Genomic DNA, 23,809 nt, shown 5'->3' with positions numbered 1-23,809 from the left:
AGTCAAGCCCATTAGGTCTGACGGTCGTTAAAAAGTAATTTATACTTTCTGCTTCATACCAGAACTTGATCTAAGGCTCGTAGGCGGCAGCAATAATTGTTCGGGGAGAGTGGAGCTGAACTACAATGGACAATGGGGGACAGTTTGCGACAAAGCTTGGGACTTGGGAGACGCCCAGGTCGTTTGTCACCGGCTGGGTTGTGGTTCTGCCGCGTCGGCCTTTCGTGGAGCCTACTTCGGGGAAGGGAGCGGGGAAACCTGGATGGACGATGTTGTGTGCAGAGGGAACGAATCTTCCCTTTGGGAGTGCGCCTTCAAAGGATGGGGGATCACCAACTGCGGTCACGAAAGAGATGCAGGAGTGAAGTGCGAAGACGGCAAGTATATTTTTTACAACTTGAAATGCTCCGTGAAGTATGCGTTAGTAGCAAAATTAAAGTCAGAGTGGAGTTTATTAAAATATGCAGAGGTACTTGCATACATAGCTGCAATAAGAAGCTTACAACAGCATCACAGGCATAACACATCATCGCAAAACATTCACAAGAAACATAAATACAACATACACGCATTACTGTGATACAACGCGAAACAGGTACTTCGGCCGTTTGAACCCCATCACCCAAGCCCTTCGAATTAACCCTAGACTAATCGCAGGACAATTCACAATGGCAAATTACTGGACGAACCCTTGGACTTAGGTCGTTGGAAACCGGACTGCCTGGAGAAAGCCCACTCATTCCACGGAGATGACGTACAGACGCTTTACAATTGTATGTATTATATGGGGCAAGTGGAAGAGTATGAGTACCAAGAGCGGGGAAGGATGGGGGGGGGGGGGGGATGGTAGTGCCGCTGCAGGTACACTCAGCCCGGAGACACGAAGCAAAGTCATTTGATTCCCAACAATTAGCTTATTGATGATTGTAGAATGTCACTCTGCTGCTGCCCCTGCCTTCTCTTTCTCTTTTTCCCGACCATGATTCCCCTCTCCGTGCAATTTTCCCATTCTCAGTCCACAGGAGTTCCAAATCAGAATCAGGGTTTTAGGGTTTTTTCTCTCACACATGTAATTAAAGTTGTATATAAAAGATAGATAGATATATGTATAGATATAGATATAGATATAGATAGATAAATAGAACCGCCACGGGGAGAATTGAGGAATATAACAGAAAGACATGCTATTCTCAAAATGACGAAATTTATTCTTTCCGTTGCATTCCAGAGCTGCGTGTCAGGCTAGTAGAAGGCGGAAATCATTGTTCAGGGCGAGTGGAGGTGAACTATAATGGAGAATGGGGGACAGTATGCCACGATGGTTGGGACATGGAGGTCGCTAAGGTTGTTTGCAATCAGCTTGGTTGCGGTTCGCCAATCTCAGTACTGCCAGGAGCACACTTCGGGCGAGGGAATGGTGTAATATGGATGGACGACCTGGCATGCACTGGAAATGAATCTTCCCTGTGGGAATGCTCGTTTTCCGGATGGGGGATTCACAACTGCAAACACTGGGAAGACGTAGCAGTGACCTGTACGGAAGGCAAGTGCATCATCTTAGAATTCAATGGGGATTTCAGTTCACGTGCGCCATTTGCAATTGACATTGAATGGGGTTTATCGTATTATTTACACTTCTAGAGTTACTGAGTAATACAGAATGAAAACAGGACTTTCGGTCCAAATGGTCCATGCTCACGGTGCAAGGCCCTCGAAATCTTTCCAATCCACATAGTTATCTTGATGGCTTTTAAATGTTGTTAACGGACCCGCCTCCACCATTATTCCTGGCAGCTCATTCTAAATACGCACGTGAAGCAGACCCTGATGTCTCTTTTAAATCCCTTGCATCTGATTTTAAACAATTTTATGTATTTTTTATTATTGCGATGCAGCGTGGAATAGGCCCTTCCGGCCCTTCAACAAGTCCAACAATCTCCTGATTTAATCTTAACCTAATCACGAGGCAATTTACAATTACCAATTAACCTACCAACTGGTACGTCTTTCGACTACGGGAGGAAACTCTTTATAGGTAGTGGCGGGAATTGAACCCGTGTTGCTTGTAATGCAGAACATTCAAAGTTGAACGTTCAAAGCTGAAAGTAAAATGTATTATCAGAGAACATACATGTCACCACATACAACCCTGAGATTTTTTTTTCTGCGGGCATACTTAGCAAATCTATAGAACAATAACTATAAACGTCAGGAACTATAAACTGTAAGCAAACTGTGCAAATGCAGATATAAATAAATAGCAATAAATAATAAGCATGAAAGAACAATATAACAGAGTTCTTAAATGAATATAGATATCCATTTTTGTTCAAGAGCCTGATGGTTGAAGGGTAGTAACAGTTCTTGTATCTGGTGGTACGAGTGCCGAGGCACCTGTACCTTCTACTTGATGGCAGTAGAGAAAGAGCATTGCCTTGGTGGTGAGAATCTTTGATGACGGATGCTGTTTTTCTACGGCAACGTATGATGTAGATGCGCTCAATATTTGGGAAGGTTTTACCCGTGATGTTTTGAGCTGAATCCACTGCCTTTTATTTCCGCTCGGAGGGATTGGTGTTCCCATACCAGGCCGTAATGCAGCCAGTCAGCACATTTTCTATCACACATCTATAGACGTTTGCCAAGGTTTTCGATGACATGCTGAACCTCCACAGACTGCTGAGGAAGTGAAGGCGCTGTTGTGCTTTCTTTGCCATAATATTGATATGATGGGTCCATTGTGCCAACCACTATGCTAACATGCTTCCCGCTTGTTTACAGCACCCCATTCCCTCGGCCCTGTATCATGTTAATTACCTCTATCAAGTCGTCCTTCGGTCTCCTGCGTTCTAGGGAATAAAGTCCAAGTCCACAGAACCTCTCCTGATATGATTCAGGCCCCAAAGGCCAGTCAATAAGCTGATAAATCTTTTCTGGGCCGTTTCTAGTTTAATAATATATTCTCCAATAATATGATGACCAACACAGCACAGGATATTCCATACACGGTCTCATCAACGCCATTCTCCTCACGTTATGAAGGCTTTTTCACCCACAAGACTGCTGCTGCTGAATTTTTTGGTTTGATTTTTCGTACTATTCTCTTTAAACTTTAGCCTCTCCAACTTCTACTTATAAATCAGGCCCTCTAGTCCTCTCAACCGCGCGTAAATTCTCTCCTCGCCATTTCCAACATTTTTCCCATAATAGGAGGGTGAGCAAAGCTATATACAGTGTTCTAAGTGTGGCCTCACCATTGAAACTCCAATATAATTTGCCAATTCACATATTCCGTCCCTTGACTGATGAAGGCCAAAGCCACCACCCTGACTACACGCGACGTCGCTCTCAATGAACTATGAACTTGTATGCCTAAATCGCTCTGTTCCATTGCATTCCTGAATGTCCTGTCATTTATAGTATAACTCTTTAAGCTGTTTTTTCCCCCCAAAATGCATCATCTCACGCCTAGCAGTACTGAAATTCATTTGCTAATGCACGGACGACTTCCCGAACTCGTCAAGATATCATTGTAATCGCCGGTAAGCCTGCTCAGTATGAGCAACCTCTCCCAATTTCATGAATTTCGCAAGATTAATAAGTCTTTTCCAAATCATTTGTATAGCTGTCGTGCCTAAAAATTTTGCACAGTACTGTAGGAATTTTACGTAGTGCACTGTACTGATGCCACGAAAAAAAAAACAAATTTCATGACTTATGTGAATGATGCTATGCCGGATTCTGATATGGGCCTCTATTGTGGACTGAGAATGGGAAGGTGGACAGGAAAGAGGAATCATGTTGGGTAAAGGAGAAGAGAGAAAGGACGGAGCAGGAAGCACCAGAGAGACATTCCATAACGATAAATAAACCAATTGTTTGAAATCAAATTACCTTGCATGCTGTTTCAGGCCTGGGTGTGTTTACATCCTGAAAACGCGCCCCTCTACCATGGCAAGCCCTTTGTGCCGCCTGTTCCACACCCCTTCCATGGAGCTCCACCTTCACCATTCCCAACACCCTTTACTTCCGCTAAATTTACAAGCTCACTCTCCATTTCACGTTCACAAATACAGTACTGTGCAAGTCTTTTGCACGTTAAGTACATATATGTGCCCAAGAGTTCTGCACAGTACTGTTGATAATGAAATCCAAGTGTCCCAATGCACACAATTAGTCATTTGTCCCCATTCTGATTATTATCTGAACAACCAAATTTTGTTTCATAACTCCGAGCCAATTTTGAATCTTCTGAACTGCTTCTTTGGGAAATAAACTTCTTGTCCAACCAGCCACGGGGAACATCATTGAAGGGCTTTCTAAAGTCTAAATAGACAACAGCTATTGCCCTGCCCTCATCTACTTTTTGCTTATAGATGTAGAACAGTATCGCGCAGGAATACACACTTCAGCCCACATGCTGTCGAAGTAATCAATTAAGTAATGAAATGGCCGACTAAACTCATCTTATCTGCCTTCACAATGCTGATAATCTTCCATTTTCCTCACATTCATGTGCTTATCGAAACATCTCTTAAAAGTCTCTAATATTTCTGCCTGTACTCCGACCCCAAGCAGAACATTTCAGGCAATCAGCCCTCTCTGTATTAAAAGCATACCCCTCACATCTCCTTTGAAATGACCACCTATCAGCTGAAGTGCATGCCCTCTGTTAGTAGACATTTTAACCTTTAGAAAAAGATATTGTCTGTCTACACCATCTGTGCCTCTCATAATCTTAAAAACTTTCATCAGATCTCACTTTAGTCACCAGCGCTCTGAAAAAAAAAAACAGCCCAAGTTTGTCTTACGGCTCTATTCTAGAGGTTTGCTAAGCATGATTTCCAACGCACCACACCACGCTCACTACATAAACACGAGAAAATCTGCAGATGCTGAAAATCAAAAGCAATAAACGCACAATGCTGAAGGCAATCAGGTGGCCAAGCAACATTCGACAGTTGGGGCCGAGACCGTTCATCAGACTCTGTTGATCCAATACGATGGTAGATCTTCTCCCTCAGAATTGCTTCCAGTAACCTACCACTACTGCTCTCAGGCCAACCTCCCTGTTGTTTCTTGGCGTGTCCTTGCTGCTGTTTATAAACACGGGAACAGTATAAGCCTTCATCCCATCATCGGGAATTCACCGGTTGCTAACGATGAAGAAAACATCTCTGCACCGGCCTCCTCAATTTCATCATTAGCCTCCGAAAAAAGTCCTAGGTATTTGCTATCAGGCCCTAGGGTGACTTAAGTGACTTGTGATGCTGGAGATACTTCTCCCTGTTATTGAACTGAGTTATTTCTTATATCCTTCACATACATGAGGAATAAAAATCTTTCTTTTCAAATCTTTTTAATATTATTATTCAAAAATAACACAGGTACATAGAAGTAACAACTTACAATGCCTCAAAAAAATTTATCTTAAAGACTGAAAATTTTTGTCAATAAAAAAGAACCCTACGAAGCAAGAAATGTGTGAGAGAGAAAAAAAAGACCCATTGGGGGTACAACCTCAGAGCCCTGCGTCATACAAAAGCTTTTAAAAACAAACATCAAACCGCCAACAAGAAAGAAAAATATATCAAGAAAAAAATTACACTTAGATCGTGGAGGAAATCTATCAGTTAACTGAAATGATAATACCGAGCAAATGAGCCCCATCTCTTCTCAAAATCAAATAAAGGTTGAAAGGTTCGACTTCTAATTTTCTCCAAACTAAGACATAGCATCACTTGAGAGAACCATCGTGACAAAGTAGGAGCTGATATATCCTTCCATTTCAACAAAATGGCCCTCCTAGCTATCAATGTAACAAACGCGATAACATGTTGGTCAGACACAGAAATACCATGGATATTTTGAGGACTTATTCTACAAAGCACAGTCAATTTATTAGGTTGTAAGTTGATTCTGAGTGCTTTAGAAATTGTCGAAAAACTCTTAATATGGAACTTGACTAGAACATACGCGTCAGTGTAGCTATCTCAGTTTTACATCTATCACAATACTTGTCAACATTGGGAAATATTTTAGAAAGTCTCTCCTTCGTCAAATGGTAACGATGTACAATTTAAAATTGAATCTGTGAATGACTAGTACAGATCGAAGAAGAGTTAACCAGCTTCAGAATCCGCATCCAATCCTCCTATGTAAATGTCAAATTGAGTTCCTTCTCCCAATCCTGTTTAATCTTAAGTGAAGGACGCTTATCCCATTGTAATAATAAATTATAAATTCTTCCAATAGAACCTTTTATTGAAGGGTTCCTATTCATAATAGTATCTAACAAGTCAGCCTCCAATATGCAAGGAAAATTACTTAAATATTTTTGTAAAAAATGTCTAACTTGAAGATATTGTAAAAGGTGTGAATATGAGAGAGAATATTTATCGACTAGTTGTTCAAAATGCATCAATCTGCCTTCTTTAAATAAATCCAAAAAAAATTAATGCCTTTATTTTTCCAAAGTAAAAAAAAAATGGATCACTCCAGGAAGGTTTAAAATTTGTTTTTAAATTTTTTTAATTCCCCGACTCCATTCTACATCTATTGTTGCTGGTTCGTAACATAAAAATTGGTGGCTCATCCGGGATCAGACCAATTGCAGCTTATTGGTTAAATAATGACCTGGAATAAAAATCTTTACATGATGTATCCGTCTAAATGTGCAATGTGCAATCACCTAGCAATTTATAATTATTTATAATAAATAGACCCATCAATCTAACGTAGAAATACACTCAAATCAGCATGAGTTAATCAGTCTGATGGCCTGGTGGAAGAAGCTGTCCCGGAGCCTGTTGGTTCTGGCTTTTATGCTGTGGTACCATTTCGCGGATGGTAGAAGCTGGAATAGACTGTGGTTTGATTGATTCGGGTACCCAATAATCCTCCGGGCCAGTTTATAACACCAGTCTTTGTAAATGTCCTGAATCATGGGAAGTTCACAACTACAGATGCGCTGGGCTGTCCGCACCACTCTGCAGAATCCTGCGATTAAGGGAGGTACAGTTCCCATACCAGGCAGTGATGCAACTAGTCAGTATGCTCTCAGTTCAGCCCCTGTAGAAAGTTCTTAAGATCTGGAACCCATACTTAACTTCCTCAACCATCTGAGGTGTAAAATTTTCACCTCACAGCTGGTGTGTACAGACCACGTGAGGTCCTCAGTGATGTGGATACCGAGGAACATTACGCTGTTTACCTTCACAACCCCAGATCCACTGGTGTCAATAGGGGTTAGCCCGTCTTCATTCCTCCTGTAATCTTCAACCAGCTCCCTTTGTTTTTGCGACATACAGGGAGTGGTTGTTCTCTTGACGTCACTGTTTCACAGAGATGACCTCTTCCTTGTAGGCCACCTCGTTATTGTTTGAGGTTAGGCCCATCAATGTAGTGTCGTCGGCAAATTTAATTAGCAGATTAGAGCTGTGGGTGGCGACACAGTCATGGGTATTCAGGGAATAAAGGAGGGGACTGTACAGCCCTGAGGGGCTCCTGTGTTGAGAGTTGGAGGGGTGGATGTGAGGGAGGTGAGGGAGCAGATTATTACCAGTAGCTGGCGATCTGACAGGAAGTCCAGGATTCGGCTGCACAAGGCAGAGACAAGGCTGAGGTCTCTGAGCTTCTTGTCGAGCTTGGATGGAATTATGGTGTTGAATGCTGAACTGCAGTTCAAGAGCAGCATTCTCACATAAGGTATTTTGAATGTCGGAAGACATGTGTAGGAAGATTGATAATACGATTGTATATGCCGTTAATGCTGTTGAAAATTAGTTTTTCACTAGACAACGGCGTGACCCGTTGTGGCACCCTTTGAGAGAAAGGTCGTGCAGTTTGATGTGACTAGAATGAACATTAAATTTTCTTGAATGCTATTGGTGTTGCTTTGCTATGGAAATTGAAGAATAAAAACCAGTTTATTAACGAAGAAAGACGCATAGCAAGGCAAATATTGCTCCTCCTAGTTTAAGGAAGGACACTTCCGATGGCAACATTTCTGGTTGATCTGTCACCCTTGTGCCTCTTGTTATTCTGGAGACATGCAGTCCTTTCATGTGCTGTCTCTTCATCTCTTCTGCTGTTTGTTCCTTGTCTCTGATCCTGGAGACGTGCATTTCTCAGCTCCTTTGTCTCTTCCTCTCTCCTCCTTCTGTGCCTGTTGTTGTCATTCTGGAGACGTGCATGCCTCTCCTCCTCTGTCCCTTCTTCACTCATCTTTTTTGCCCTGACTCTTTGATCCTGGAGTCGTTCGGCCCTGGTCTCATCCGATTCTTCTTCTCTCCCTCTCCTTGCCGCTTCCCGACGATGTTTGGCGTCCCCCTTCTCTTTCCACGCGGTATAATTAGGCTGACCATATTTTTTTACCCTAATGCTAGATAGAAGATATGCAGCAGTAATACCAAAGGAAGCTGATTATTCTTGATGATGTGGGCTGTCCGAAATGGACATGATACAGTCACCGTTGTCCTTTGACTGCAGCAAAGGGTTTTATGGGTGCCTCGAAGTACGTCATTACGGGTTACGGGATGTTATGTCGTGTTTAAATTTAGAGAAGATCCGATCTTCAGTTTTTGAATGTAGTCAAGACTTTTATACATTGTGGGGACCATTTTTGAGTTATTTTCAAAACCTTTGATTTGTTGTAAAAGTACAGATGGTGGCTAATAATATATCTTATTATATGATAAGGGTTCCCCCCCCCCTTTCTTGCTTTTCCTAACAGCTCTGACTTTGGTAGTGGGTCTAGACTTTTTTCTGTATACCAATTTTTTAAATATTTCAATATTACGATTTAATTTATTTTTATGAATACAAGGTTTTGTGATTGTAACTGTATTTTATTACAGTGTATTTGATATTTTTTTACTTCTTGTACTCTATTCCTTTATGCAGAAACTAATATAAATACTGAAAGAGAAGTGCGTCAATACAATAAGATTTAGTGATCTCTTATTGATGGGTGGCAGTTAGATCTGTCCCAATCCTGCACATGCTGATAATGATATGTGACAGCTCGAAATAGAGCTGCCCTGTCCTTTTGCTGGGTTGGTGTCACTGCTGTGGCTAGCTATGCACATGCGTCGTGGTGTCGCGTCCCTATCCATGATGGCGTATCGGCTCTTGGGTGAAAGGCAGCCTGTTGATTTTTTATGAATGAGCAATTTTAGACGAATCTATAACCCTGAATTTTGCCTCCATTCTGTAAGATAGCGCATTTTAAGTCGATTTAGCAAAAAAAAGTGCCGCTGTAATGCACCGTTTGCGCTAATTGGAAGTCACAAACAGACAGGCAGACAAAGCATGAGAGTTTTAGTAGTATATAGATTACATCTGTGAATACCGGGTCAATAGGGTTAAATTCCTTGACATTAATATATTAGATTAACAGCATGTAAGCGCCATTCCAAATAGGCACTACTTTCTTAGAGGTTTGCGCAGATTCAGCATGCCATCTAAATCTTTGACAAACTCATATATATATATGCACATAGAGAGCATTCTAGCATTCTGACATTATGGCTTAGTATGAAAACACTGATACCCAAGAGCAGTTAACTAAATGTGGTGGACACCGTCTAATCTATCACAGGAAATGCCTTCCCCTACCATTGAGTACACTTACAAGGAGCGCTCACGCATGAAAGCAGCATCTATCATCAAAGACTCCACCAAATAGGCTATGCTTTCTTCTCATAGATACCATCGGGAAGGAGGTACAGGAGACTTAGGTCTCACACCATTAGGTTCAGAAATAATTATTATCATTCATCGATCAGGTTCCTTAACCAGTATGGATAAATCCCCTCAACACTGATCTGATTCCACAACCTATGGACTAATTTTCACTGACTCTCAGTACTAATTAATTAATTATCTATCTATTTATCTATTTATTAATCTGTTTATTTACTTCTTATCATTGTGTTTTTTTCAGCTTAATCTGGTAAAACCTGAGGTATGGGCATAACCAAGCATGTTCATTTATCAATTGCTAGGAACTTACGGCCTATTCTAGGGGTATTCCGTATTGTGGTTTTCTCAAGATTTACATATTACTGTGTAGCCCTAATTATTTAATGCTATTATGCAGTGCCTTTGGGATGACATCAGTTGTAGATATTACTATCAGGACTATGTATACCTTGTTCGTGTTCCAAAGACTTTCAATTTCCTCTTTTAATTTAGCATATTTCTGTTATTTTTCACTTTTAGATTTCTGTAAGTTATGTATGTTTGGAATGGCTGCATCTGTTCAGTAATTTGTTCTTGCTTGTGTGTCCTGTATTATTATATTCGGACAGTTGTTATGCATTGTCCTATCTATAATAACAGATCGGTCATAAGATAATTTGTGGGCTTCTGACTTTAAAATTGGATTTATATTTGTAGTAAGTTGTAAACTGCTGCAGAATCCTGTAATGAGTTGGACCTTTTCTGATTTTTCTTGGCATTTTCTACATTTATCATCTTGAATTTGTTGGCCGTTTATTAAGGATTTTTGATTTTTTTTGTGTGTTAACTACCTGATCCTGTATTGCCACAAGGAACTCTTCTGTTTCTGGGAAGAGGTCTCAAACTCAGAATTAAGTGTTTGACACTTGGTGGTCAATATCTAGTCTGCTCAGATAGTGGGGATGTCTTCCATGGAGGGTCATGCTCTTCCAATGATTAATTTTCTCTTCAGTCATGATAATTGCTTCCATTTTCTGGGGTGTATGCTCGCTTAAGTTTAGTGATATGTACTTCTTATCAGAATTGCATATGCTCGCGTGGAGTGCATATTATTATTATCATTATTATTTATTTGCACAGTTTGTCTTCTTTTGCACACTTGTTTGTTAGAATTCGTGTGTAGTTTTTCATTGATTGTATTTTTTCTTTCACTGTGAATGCCTGCAACGAAATGAATCTCAAGGTAGTGCGTGCTGGCATATACATAACTTGATAATAAATTGAGTTTGAAATTTGGCTTTGCCCTTCAGAGGGGTTTGTTCCAAATTCAATAAAATGAGACCAAATCAGTTATGTGATTCATCAGCAGAAACAAGTTGGGTGGACAGCCATCTTCCCAGCTGCATGACCCGGTGACTCAAATAGCTTTCAGTTTCGTAGTAGATGTGTTTCTTTTGGGCACCATGGTCGATGGGTCCGCAGTTCAGTAAATAACTCTGAGCAAATAAAGTTTTAAGTATTCAGTAGACCATTCAAGATGACGCTGGCGATGCATGGTGACATTTTGCGAGCGGCTCACAGAACTATTATTTATTCTACTAAATATACTTCTTCTAGACTATGAATACTATAATCTGTAGCCTGTGCTTTTGAACTATCTGAACAATCTTGAGTTTTTGTGGTATCCCGAAGGAATCGGCGAATTGGACTCTCAAGAATGCAGATACAGCCATGGCACGCCATTGCTGGAGTGGACCTCGGCTATATTTAAGCGTTAGAGCTTGGGCCTGAGAGAAACGAACCGATCTTTAGCCAATTTAAGTTCCGATCCAAATTAAAAGATTCAGGGGTGCGACTGAGTGCAGAGATCGAGCCGGTAGGCTCCTGGACGAGCTTCCTGTCCGGTTTATGTTCCATGTGTTATTTGTTTACGTTTTAACTGCTTGCATGATTTATTATTTTTTCACACATTCAATGTTTGTCGATGCTCCTTGCCTGGAGTTTGTCGTGAAATCTACTGTGTTTCTTCGTTTTGTGGTTGCCTGCAAAAGATTAATCTCTACGTTATATATGGTATGCATACTTCCATAATAAATAAATGAACTTTGAACTAATGAACTTCTATATATTAATGTGCTGTTCTACAGTACAATTCGGCATCATTGACACAGAGTTAAATATCAGTGTGAACCGAGGAACTTGAAGGGGTCACCTGCATTGTTTCTACATTGGTTGACCGCCGTATCTGGCAATTAAGTTTGTACAGGGAAGTATCTTAAAGTGGAAAAGCCTTTGAGCGGGGGCAGGTCCACACTCTCGAACTCAGAAGTCCAGGTTCAGTGGTAGAAGTAGTCATCACAAATGGGAACTTACTTGGTTGCAAAGGATAACCATGACTTCTTCTGTACCGTATCATATTCTTTGCTCTTCACGGAGCATTGCAGAACCAGTTGGATCTAAGTGTAGATCTTATCCGCAGGAGCTGACTTTGCATGCTAGGATAGACTTGTCTCTATTTCACTGGTATATAAGGACAGCCAGTGACCCTCACCTGGTTTAGCCCACCTGAAGAAGTGGTACACTGGGGTGTGATTGCTATTCCATGCAAACATCTACTTGGAGCCATAGGTGAGAGCTGAGGACCGGTAGGGACCAAAGGTGAACAACTTGCCTCGGAGTGGACACGGCAAGCCTCTTTCCGAGACATCCCATTCACCCCTTTCATTTCTATCGCAGAGATGAAAGATTGATGTCACTATTATTTGTTGAGAAAAATCGAGTGTGGATGTGACATCTATTCCCTGACTGAGCAATTATATTGGACAAGAAGGCTTTTATTTCCTGAATACATTTGGGTGTATCTTGTGGACTATGGGAGCTGATCATGAAAATTGCTATGACATTTCCCCATCACGCAGATTTTTTAAAAAATCGCCTGTATTTGTTATTTCAATTCATAATTCAGGTCAGTTAAAATGTTGCACATGATGTAAGCTGAAAAGTGTTGTATCTTGTCCAGGCATGCCTGGGCATGCTTAGACAGGGTGGATGCTGCATGGCAGGACAGGGTTTGGAAGGGCTATAAATTTCCCCGATGTATGTCGAAATTTGAGGCAAATACTTCCCAAAATAAGTGATGCCAAGAACAAAGAAGTCAATTTTGTTGATCCACAACTCAAACAGGCCATCAATAACAGACAATTCGAGGAATGTGTTGTGGGGCCGGAGAAAATCGCATAGAAAACATTCAAAGGTATTATTGAAAACTACATGCAGCTGGTTGACAACATGCTTCCAACATACAAAGCCATGAACTGCAACATGTCACTAAAGATTCATTTTCTGCATTCTCATTTAGACTTTTTCCTTGCAAATCTTGGCTTTGCCTGTGTCGAGCATTGTGATAGATTTCACCAGGACATTGTGGTCATGGAGATACGGTATTGAGGCAATTGGAATTCATCAATGCTGGCTTATTATTGTTGGACATTTAATTGAGAAGCCTCAGACACCGAGTACGAAGGAAAATCATCAACAAAGCATTTTTAGCTTAGTTGAACTGTTTCAAAGCATCAACACCGAGATGCAATAAACGCATTATACACAATAAAAGTTAATTCCTTGTTTCTCCATATTCCTACATGATACAAGTAGCCTGAAACCATATTTGTGTTCAGCTTCCAGCGGTCTGTTATAAACAAAACAAGATTCCAAGGAAGCAAAATTTTCGAAAAAAATGTTATCCATTGTTGTTATCAACTGCGGAGATTTGATATTTAACGCAAGACAGAAAGGGTTCAGTGTTCCTGTCAAGATGTCATTGCATTACTCACTGAGTTATCACTGCGACAAATAAAACAAAATCAAGGGCGAAGTATTCTCCAAAATTGCGCGGAAATCCCACAAAAAGAAACTAAAAAAGCTGTAAGAAGGGAAAAGGTTAAATACGAGGGCAGATCAGCCAATAATATAAAAGAAGACAGAAAAAAATATTTTCAGCTATATTAAGAGTAAAATGGAGGTGAGAGTTGATATTGGACCTTTGAAAAATGATGCTGGTGAGGTAGTAATGGCAGACAAAGAAATGGCTGATGAACCTAATAGGTACTTTTCATCTGTCTTCACTATGGAAGACACTAACAGTGTGCCAGAAGTCCATGAGTGTGAGGAAGCAGGAGTTATTGCTATTACAAAGGAAAGGTGCTAGGCAAACTCAAAAGTCTGAAGGTGGATAAGTCACCTGATCTAGATGAACTACATCCCAGAGTCCTGAGAGAAGTTGCTGGAGAGGTAATGGATACATTGGTTATCATCTTTCAGGAATCATTTGATTCTGGCATGAACCGGGAGGACTGGAAGATTGCAAATGTCACTCCACTCTTTAAGAAGGGAGCAAGGCAAAAGAAAGGAAATTATAGGCCAGTTAGCCTAAACTCGGTGGTTGGGAAAGTGTTAGAGTTTATTATTAAGGATGAAGTTTCAAGGTACTCGGCTAATGATAAATAAGTCAAAGTCAGCATGGCTTCTGTAAAGGGAAACCTTGCCTGACCAATCTATTAGAATTCTTCGAGGAAGTAACAAGCAGAGTGGACAAAGGAGAGGCAGCGGATGTCATTTACGTGGATTTTCAGAAGACGTTTGATCAGCTACCACACATGAGGCTGCCTATATTGCGTTGCAGAAAAGATATTGGTATGGATAGCGGAATGGCTGACAGGCAGCGAGTGGGAATAAAAGGGGCCTTTTCTGGTTGTCTGCCGGTGACTATTGGTAGTCCTCAGGGGTCAGTATTAGGACTGCTGATTTTCACATTGTTTGTCAGTGATTTAGATAATAGAATTGACGGCTCTCTGGCAAAGTTTGCGGATGATATGAAGATAGGTGTAGGGGTAGGTAGTGCGATTGCAGCAGGACTTAGACAAATTGGAAGAATGGGCAAAAATGGCAGATGGAATATAATGTTAGGAAACATATGAAAATGCATTTTGGTAAAAGGTGCAATAGTGCCTGTATTATCTAAATGGGGAGAAGATTCAAACATCAGAAGTGCAGATGGACCTGGGGTCCTCGTACAAGACTCCCAGAAGGTTAATTCACAGGTTGAGTCTGTGGTAAAGAAGGCAAATGCAACTTTGACAATTATTTCAAGGGGAATAGATAAAATCAAGGCGATAATGCTGAGCGTTTATAAGACACTAGTCAGACCGCACTTAGAGTATTGTCAACAGTATCTCAGAAAGGATGTGTTGTCATTGGAAAGAGTCCAGAAGAGGTTCATGAGGATGATTCCAGGAAATTAAGGGTTAACAAATGAAGAGCTTTTGGCAGCTTTGGTCCTGTATTCACTGAAATTTAGAATGCGTGGGGATCTCATTGAAACCTACCGAATGTTGAAAGGACTAGGTAGGGTGGATGTGGAGAGGATATTTCCTCTGGTGGGCATCCAGAACTATGGGCATAGCCTCAAAACTGAGGGGCAGCCCTTTAGAACAGAGGGAACCAGGATTTTTTAGCCATATTAGTAAGTCTGTGGAATGCTATGCCACAGACTGCGGTGGAGGCTAAATCTGTGCGTATATTTAAGGTGGAAGTTGATCGTTTACTGATCAGTCAGTGCATCAAAGGATATGGCGAGAAGGTGAATATAAGGGAATCCGGGATCAGCCTTGATGGAATGATGGAAAAGACGGGATGGCTGAATGGTCTAATTCTGCTTCTATGTTATGGTCTTATAGATTATGCGAATCAGGAGAGGTTGGATTGTTTCTCCAGAGAGGCACAGGCTAAGGAAAGATCTAATGAAAGTTTATAAACTTAGAAGCACAGATGCAGCAAAGGGCCGGTTGCTTTATCACAGAGTTGAAATGTGCATTATTGCCCGAGGGCAAGTACTTATGGTGAAGAGATAGGTTTAAAGAAGATATGCGGGCAAGATTTTTTTCTAAAAAAAATGGTGGGTGCCTAGAATGGTCTCCCAGGGGTTGTGCTGGAGGAAAATACAACAGGGGCTTTCAAGAAGAGAGTGTTAGACGGACTCATAAATGCATAGGAAACACAAGGATATCTGCATACTGTAGGCAGAAGGGACTGGTTTAATTGGGAATATGGTTACTATTTTATTAGTTCTGCACAACATTCTGAACCGAAGGCCCGCTCCTGTGTGGTACTGTTCTATATTCTATATATATTTTTAATCAGTTTGTGCATTATATACAAATTATTATTTCGATTTCATTTCAGTACTAGATGTAAGGCTCGTGGGTGGTAGCGATCGCTGCTCAGGAAGAGTGGAGGTGAGCTATAATGGAGAATGGGGGACGGTTTGTGACGACGGCTGGGACCCTGAAGACGCTAAGGTTGTTTGCAATCAGTTGGGATGCGGTTCTCGTGCAGTGGCTTTTCAAGGAGTGCACTATGGACAAGGGAGCGGAAACATCTGGATGGACGATGTCTCGTGCCGTGGAAACGAGTCTTCTCTCTGGTCCTGCCCCTTCGCCGGATGGGGTACTAACAACTGCGGTCATGGGGAAGACGCAGGGGTGATGTGTGCAGAAGGCAAGTATATAATTTTGCAGCTGATGGTGTGTGTGTGTGTGTGTGTGTGTGTGTGTGTGTGTGTGTGTGTGTGTGTGTGTGTGTGTGTGTGTGTGTGTGTGTGTGTGTGTGTGTGTGTGTGTGTGTGTGTGTGTGCATACAGAGAGAGTGGCAGATATACTGTATATGTGCATATATAAATGCATAGGCACATACTATATATGCGCTTTTATGTGTGTGCAAATTATAATTACATATAAATGTTATATATATATGGCTGGATCATGTAATTGCTTATAATAGAATTACACAGCACAGAAGTATGTCCTTCAGCTCAACTCGTCCATGCTGACCAAGATACACATCCAAGCTAATTCCATTTGTCTGAATTTGGCCCTTAACCCTTCAGACCTTGTCTATCCTTTTAACGATGTGTCTCCTCTGTCAGCATGTTCCATAAACCCCACCCCATCACCACCTCTGGGTGAGAAAAAACAAAAACAGTTGCCCTAAAATCTTTCTTCTTCTCACTCTAAATAACGGTTTTCTAAACTTTTTTTATGCCACAGACCCCAACTCATTAACCGAGGGGCAAAAAAGGTGAATATTTGCTGTATTTGTGCTCATAAGTTTACAAACCTGTATCTGGCTTCCTGTCAGCATCTTTTGCTCCAGAGAAAGTAATTCCAACCTACCCAGTTTCTCTTTAGCCATCCAGTCCAGGCGACATTCCTGTGCAACTTTACAGCACTTTATAGCTCCCTTTCCAGCTTATTTATATCCGATGTGTACTATGGCGACTAGACTGTAGCCACGATGAGGCCATTCTCAGGTTGCAGGAGCAACACCTCATATTTTGTCTAGGTAGCCTCCAATATGATGGCATGAGCATCGATTTCTCTAACACCCGATAATCCCCCCCCCCCACCACCACCACCACCACTTCCCCTTTCCTACGCTTTAGTTCCCTACTCTGGCCTCTTACCTCTTCTCCACACCTACCTTTCCTGCTCTTTCTCTTCCCTTCCTTCCAAGGTCCACACTCTTCTCCTATCGGATACCTCTTCCTCAGCCCTTTGTCTTTTCCACCTTTCACCTCCCAGCTTCTTACTTCACCCCTCTCCCACCCACCTACCATTACCTATTTCTATCTAGCGGGTCCTCCTCCTCCTCTCCTCCAACTCAGTCTACTATTTTACCCCATCCTTTCGAGTCCCAAAACACTGACTGCTTATTCATTTCCATAGATGCTGTTTAACTTACTGTGTTACTTCAGCATTTTTTGAGTATTGCTCTGAATTTCTAGCATCTGTAAAATCTCCTGTGTTCATAGACTGTGTAAAATACCATTGCCTTCGCTAGATACCATAGCAGAAGGCTGTAAATAGGCGGGAATAGTAAGATATTCTCCACCTCTCCAAAAAAAGGCATGAACCCGTGTCTAAGGTTCGATTTTTACTTTCATTTTCCTTTCAGTGTTGGACGTAAGACTGGTAGGTGGTAGCAGTCGTTGCTCAGGAAGAGTGGAGTTGAATTACAACGGGCAGTGGGGGACGGTATGCGACGACGGCTGGGAAAAAGAAGACGCCAAGGTCCTTTGTAGTCATCTCGGTTGTGGCGCTCCTACGTCAGTTCTTTCAGGCGGACACTTCGGGCAAGGGAGCGGAGAAATCTGGATGGACGATATAGCGTGCAGTGGAAGCGAGCCTTTCCTCTGGGCCTGCACCTTCCCAGGATGGGGCATTAACAACTGCGGCCATGGGGAAGATGCAGGAGTGATCTGTGCAGAAGGTAAGTTAATAACTTTACAACTTTAATTGTCACAAGTGCGGGGCACGGATGGACCCAAATGCAGAACACAAACATATTTTGTAGTGTTAACAAAATAGAGTTTATTAATAGTTACCAGGAAAGGCCGGAAATAAGGATTGTTCAGAGGGAAATCAAGGAGTGAGCTAAGCAGAAGCGGGAATAAGTGTGGCTGGACCCAGGACTCGGGACTCGGAAGCCGGGACACGGGAGCCGGGATTCTCCCTTGGACAGAGGACACAGAGAGACAGAATTCCCCTACTCAGAGTAGCGGCAAAATGACCGGACCTACTCAGCGAAGACAAGAACACGAAGAGACAAAACCACACAATGATAGACAGTTCCTTATCTAGACACGAAATGGCTCCAAGTAGCGGCAAGCTCTCGACGCAGCCCAGGAACTACAGACAATGGCTCTTATCTCACTCTGGCGGGTTAACTTGACGGACCCACTCCGGCAAGGTAGCTTAACGGCTCGCTCAGGCGAGGTAACTTAACAGGCTGGTTCCAGCAAGGAGAGGAGGCTTACTGGCACTCGCTTTGGGGAGAAGACTTGACTTACTTCGGTGACATACGGTGACGATCTAGCCCCGAGTAGTTGTAAGCCGGAAACTAAATACTGCTGGTAAATTCAGCTGAGAATTAAAGAGCCCGAGAAACACAGGGAAACAAGGAATAAAGGAAAACAAGGAGTCAACGGTGCCGATCATGACACAAGCAAAGGAAATTTAATGGAACCAGGGAATCACTGATCAGGACCATGACAGAAAATGCTTAAATAATCCAGGAAATGATGGGAAACATCTTTAAAAAGCATTCTTTACTCGCACTCTTAAAGTTATTGTAGCACCGACAAATGAATTCAAACCGAGATTATTATCACATGCACAAGCACATAAATGCATGTGTAATGGAGGGGTTATGTTATAACTGGGGGTGGCAATGGGGACAGTGGGGACAAACCTCCACTATTAAATGCTCCCAATAGTGCGCCCCTCAAATAGCCTCTGACAACCAAGTCCAACTCCTGGCCCTCGCATGTGGCTTAGGTACTAAGCCCAGCGGAACCGTTTCTACTGACAGGAGAACATAGCATATAGAACAGTACAGCACTCTGGCGCTCCAGAGAGAACAATCCAAGTCTATCCATCCTCTCATGATTGCATAAGTCCTTCTTAAACCAGACGTCATCTCGGCGAACCTCTTCTGCACCTCTCCAAAGCCTGAACATTATTCCTGTAGTGGGGTGACCAGAAGTGTATGCAGTACCCCAGATGTGGCCTAACTAGAGTTTTATAAATTTGCAACTTAACAGCTTGACTTTTGAACTCAATGCCTGGACTAATAAGAAACTGTCTTCTTAACCACCTTATCCAACTGGTTATTACCACCTTAAAACCAGTCACTTGGGTAAACGGGGCTCAATAGCCATAGGTGGCAGCTCATCTAGGAGAGGAAAACTCTGATCTCAAGCCGCTGCTTTGCAGCTATACTTACTCACCAGGAAGGCTTCAGCATTAAATCCCAAGAGAAAAATCTGGAGCTGAGTCTCTAAGCAGTCTTGCGTTCAGATCAATGCTGACTACCAACTCCGGCAACGCTGCTGATGCCAAACTGTATCAAATGTGTTGTTCCTTCGGGTTCTACAGATGCATGAAGAGGGAGATAGCTTGCTTTCCATATTGCACCGTACAGACTTGCGTATCTGGACAGTTAGTGCTCAACATCCATGGTTGTCTCTGACCAGCGGAGAGCTCAGAATAGAGAAAAAAATATCTAATTTGCAGCAGGAACTGTAGCGGGAATCTAGAGATATTGGGACGAGACTAATCTTCGTGAATCGATGAATGGTCTGATAAATTGTCTCGTCCCGAAATGCTACTATTTACCTCTTTTAGAATAACCAAATCAGAATCAATGAAAATCGGCACCAACTCTGGCATTCCATCACTGTGTAAAAACAACAAAATCTGCATATGCAAAAGGAAGGAAATCATAGTAATGATAAATAAACAATAATTTTCGAGAACAGGAGATGAAGAGTCCTCGAAAGTGAGTTCATATGTTGTCGGAACATTTCAATGATGGGGCAAGTGAAGTTGAGTGAAGTTACACCATTTAATTCAACAGCCTCGTGGTTGTGGGTAATAACTGTTCTTTAACCTGTTTGTGTGAGTCCTGAGGCTCATGTGCCTTCTTCCTGATGGCAGCAGCGAAAAGAGAGCATGTCCTAGGGGGTCTCTGTTGATGGATGGTGCTCTCCTGTGACAACGCTCTATCTAGGTGTACTCATTGCTGGGAAGGGATTACCCAGGATGGACTGAGCCTCATCCTGTGGAGGTCTGGAAAGTTAGGCGACTGGATAGAAGAACGTAACGAGGCATACGAGGCATATATAGTATAGCTGGTCTGACATTTTTGCCAATCTGAGAAATTCCAAATAATAAAAGGCATAACTTTAAGGCGATAGGGGATCCTCGACTTCCTAACCAGAAGTCCACGATCTGTCCGGATTGATGATAATATCTCCTCCTCACTGACGATCAGCACTGAAGCATCTCAAGGGTGTGAGCTTAGCCCACTGCTCTACTCTCTATATACCCATGACGTGTGACTAAGCATAGCTCAAACACCATCTATAAATTTGCTGATGATACAACCATTGTTGGTAGAGTCTTAGATGGAGACGAGAGGGTGAGATATGCCAACTAGTGGAGTAGTGTCACAGCAACAACCTTGCATTCAACGTCAGTAAGACGAAAGAACTGATTGTGGACCAGGAAGGGTGAGACGAAGGAGCACATACCAATCCTCATAGAGGGATCAGAAGTGAAGAGAGTGAGCAGTTTCAAGTTCATAGGTGTCAAGATCTCTGAGAACCTAACCTGGTCCCAGAATATCGATGCAGTTATAAAGAAGGCAAGGCAGCGTCTATACCTCATTAGGAGTTTGGAAAAATTTGGTATATCAGTAAAAACACGCAAAAACGTCTACAGATGCACCATGGAGAGCATTCAGACAGGCTGCATCATTGTCTGGTATGGAGTGGGGGGCTATTGCACAGGACCGAAAGAAGCTGCAGACTGGGAAGGGCCTGCACGTACAAAATCAGAATCAGGTTTAATATCACCGGCGTATCTCGTGTAATGTCTTGACTATGTGGCAGCACTATAATACAATACATAATAATAGAGAAAAGACTGTAAATTACAGGACAACACACACAAAATGCTGGTGGAACACAGCAGGCCAGGCAGCATCTATAAGGAGAAGCACCGTTGCCGTTTCGGGCCGAGACCCTTCGTCAGGACTAACTGAAAGGAAAGATAGTAAGAGATTTGAAAGTAGTGGGGGGGAGGGGCAAATGCGAAATGATAGGAGAAGACTGGAGGGGGTGGGATGAAGCTAAGAGCTGGAAAGGTGATTGGCGAAAGTGATACAGAGCTGGAGAAGGGAAAGGATCATGGGACGGGAGGCCTCGGGAGAAAGAAAGGGGGGGGGGAAGCACCAGAGGGAGATGGAGAACAGGCAAACAACTAAATATGTCAGGGATGGGGTAAGAAGGGGAGGAGGGGAGGAGTGGCATTAACAGGTTAGAGAAGTCAATGTTCATGCCATCAGGTTGGAGGCTACCCAGCCGGTATATAAGGTGTTGTTCCTTCCAACGTGAGTTTGGATTCATTTTGACAGTAGAGGAGGCCATAGATAGACATATCAGAATGGGAATGGGACGTGGAATTAAAATGTAAATTACAGGAAGTATGTTTTATATATTGAATAGATATATTAAATAAGAGGAGCAAAAATAGAAATAAAAAGTAAGTGAGGTAGTGCTCCTGAGTTCAATGTCCATTCAGAAATCGGATGCAAAGGGGAAGAAGCTGTTCCTGAATTTTTGAGTGTGTGCCTCCGGGCTTCTGTACCCCCTTCCCGATGGTAGCAATGAGAACCACGCATGAACTCCCTGCAGCTTACTTCAATCCTGTACAGTGGCATACCAAACGGTGCTGCAGCCAGTTAGTTTGCTCTTCACGATGTAGCCGCTGTTGTTCCATTCTTTGTAGCTGCATCGATATGTTGGGTCCAGGTTATATACTCCGAAATGTTGACACCCAGGAACTTAAGATTGCTCACTGTTTTCACATCTGATCCCTCTATGAGGACTAGTATGTGTTCTCTCTCCTTACGATTTCTGAAGTCCACAACAGTTTTTTGCTTGAGTGCCAGATTGTTGCTGCGACACCGCTCAACTAGTTGATATATCTCACTCCTTTATGCCCTCTCGTCACCATCTGCTAACAATGGTGGTATCGTCAGCAGGCCTCCAGATAGCGTTTGAGCTGTTCCTGGCTACGTGGTCATGAGTGTGGAGAGAGTAGAACAGTGAACAAAACACGCAACCCTGAGGTGAGCCAGTGTTGATTGTCAGCAAGATGGAGATGCTTCCGAGCACCACAGATTGTGGTCTTCCGGTTAGGAAGTTGAGAATCCAGTTGCAGAGGGTGGTATAGAGGCCGTGGTTCTGGAGCTTTTCGATCAGAGCTGTAAGAAAGATTGTGTTAAGTGCTGAACTGCAGTGAATAGACAGCATCCTGACACAGACCTTACAGGGTCCACAAATAGAACCCTTTTAGGAGAACATAATAGAGATCACTCAACTATTGTACTGTATTCTAAGTTCTAGTTGAGCCCAAACGTCTTCTGAGACAATATTGTACTTCAGATTCATCCCGTAATCACCCATAAAAATTCTTTAGAATGCAGAGGTATTTAGCTAGTTATTATGCCCAAGATACATTTCCTACGTGTTTGTTATACGCTGTTTTCATAGCTGAAGGGATACAACAAACAAATTGATTACTCTTCGGTGGTCGAGATGAACACTGTGTAACAATGGGTTTGGTTTTGTTCTCTAATTTATAGGGAATTGACATTATTTCACCTACCAACGACGGATAAGGCTTTCCCACTGTGACAGTGACGTTTCAAAAAACTGAAGGCTCTGTATTACAAAAGCCATTTACTATATATAATTTCCCGATTGAGCATTCAACATCCCAGATCTGCTGTGCTTTACTTTGCAATGTCGCGGTCTCCTGATCACTTTGTCTCCCGCCAGCACTTTGAAATCTACTCATGATTCATTGAGCATGTTACTCAGTCTGCAACAAATCCTTCAAGCCCATAGTAAATGTAAGTTTCTTAAATTCAATGTCCTTGTTTGTTTGTATTGAACAATAAAATGGATTTTAAATATGGCTGGAAATTATCGTTAAAACTAGTCTCCAACCTAACAGCCTGAACATCAGATTCTATAAATTACTATAATTTCTCTCCTTCTTTCTTCTCTCGTCATCTATTCCCATTCTGTCACTTCTCTTATCTGTTCCCTTCTGACCTGCTGATCACCTCTCTCCGGGGTCCCTGCTCCAGTCCTGATTAAGTGTCTCGGCCTGAAACGCCGATGGTCCATTTTTCTCCATTGATGCTGCCTGACTCTGTGTACTTTGAAATGTATCCATCTTTCCCTTCTATTGTGCGTGCGTGTGTGTGTGTGCGTGCGTGCGTGCGTGCGTGCGTGTGTGTGTGTGTGTGTGTGTGTGTGTGTGTGTGTGTGTGTGTGTGTGTGTGTGTGTGTGTGTGTGTGTGTGTGTGTGTGTGTTTTGTGTGCCTCGCTATGTGTCTATCTGGCTGCGGGGGTGTGTGTGTTTCTAAAGCTTACCACCTCCTGCAGTCTGTCTCGCTGCCTCGTGGAGAGAATGGGGGAATATGGAGGGTCTCT

At 42.4% G+C, this 23,809-nt stretch overlaps 2 protein-coding genes across 2 annotated transcripts in view; both read left to right on the top strand.

Annotated features, from left to right (window-relative positions):
• Window positions 1–175, top strand: part of LOC140716083 (scavenger receptor cysteine-rich domain-containing protein DMBT1-like) — a 49,347-nt gene extending 49,172 nt beyond the window's left edge. The window contains exon 16 of the transcript XR_012096236.1: window positions 63–175. The gene's annotated coding sequence lies outside the window, so the exon portion shown is untranslated. The remainder of the gene's footprint in view (window positions 1–62) is intronic.
• LOC140715769 (scavenger receptor cysteine-rich domain-containing protein DMBT1-like) lies at window positions 40–23,286 on the top strand. The gene is made up of 5 exons (XM_073028141.1): window positions 40–377; window positions 1,229–1,543; window positions 15,925–16,239; window positions 17,695–18,009; window positions 22,951–23,286. The coding sequence occupies exons 1-5, from the start codon at window positions 263–265 to the stop codon at window positions 22,956–22,958; spliced, it is 1,068 nt and encodes a 355-aa protein (XP_072884242.1). The 5' UTR covers window positions 40–262; the 3' UTR covers window positions 22,959–23,286.
• The last annotated feature ends 523 nt before the right edge of the window (window positions 23,287–23,809 follow it).

This window comes from Hemitrygon akajei, chromosome 24 (assembly GCF_048418815.1).
Source record: "Hemitrygon akajei chromosome 24, sHemAka1.3, whole genome shotgun sequence".
NCBI lineage: Eukaryota > Metazoa > Chordata > Chondrichthyes > Myliobatiformes > Dasyatidae > Hemitrygon > Hemitrygon akajei.
This window is presented reverse-complemented; position numbering and strand designations above follow the sequence as displayed.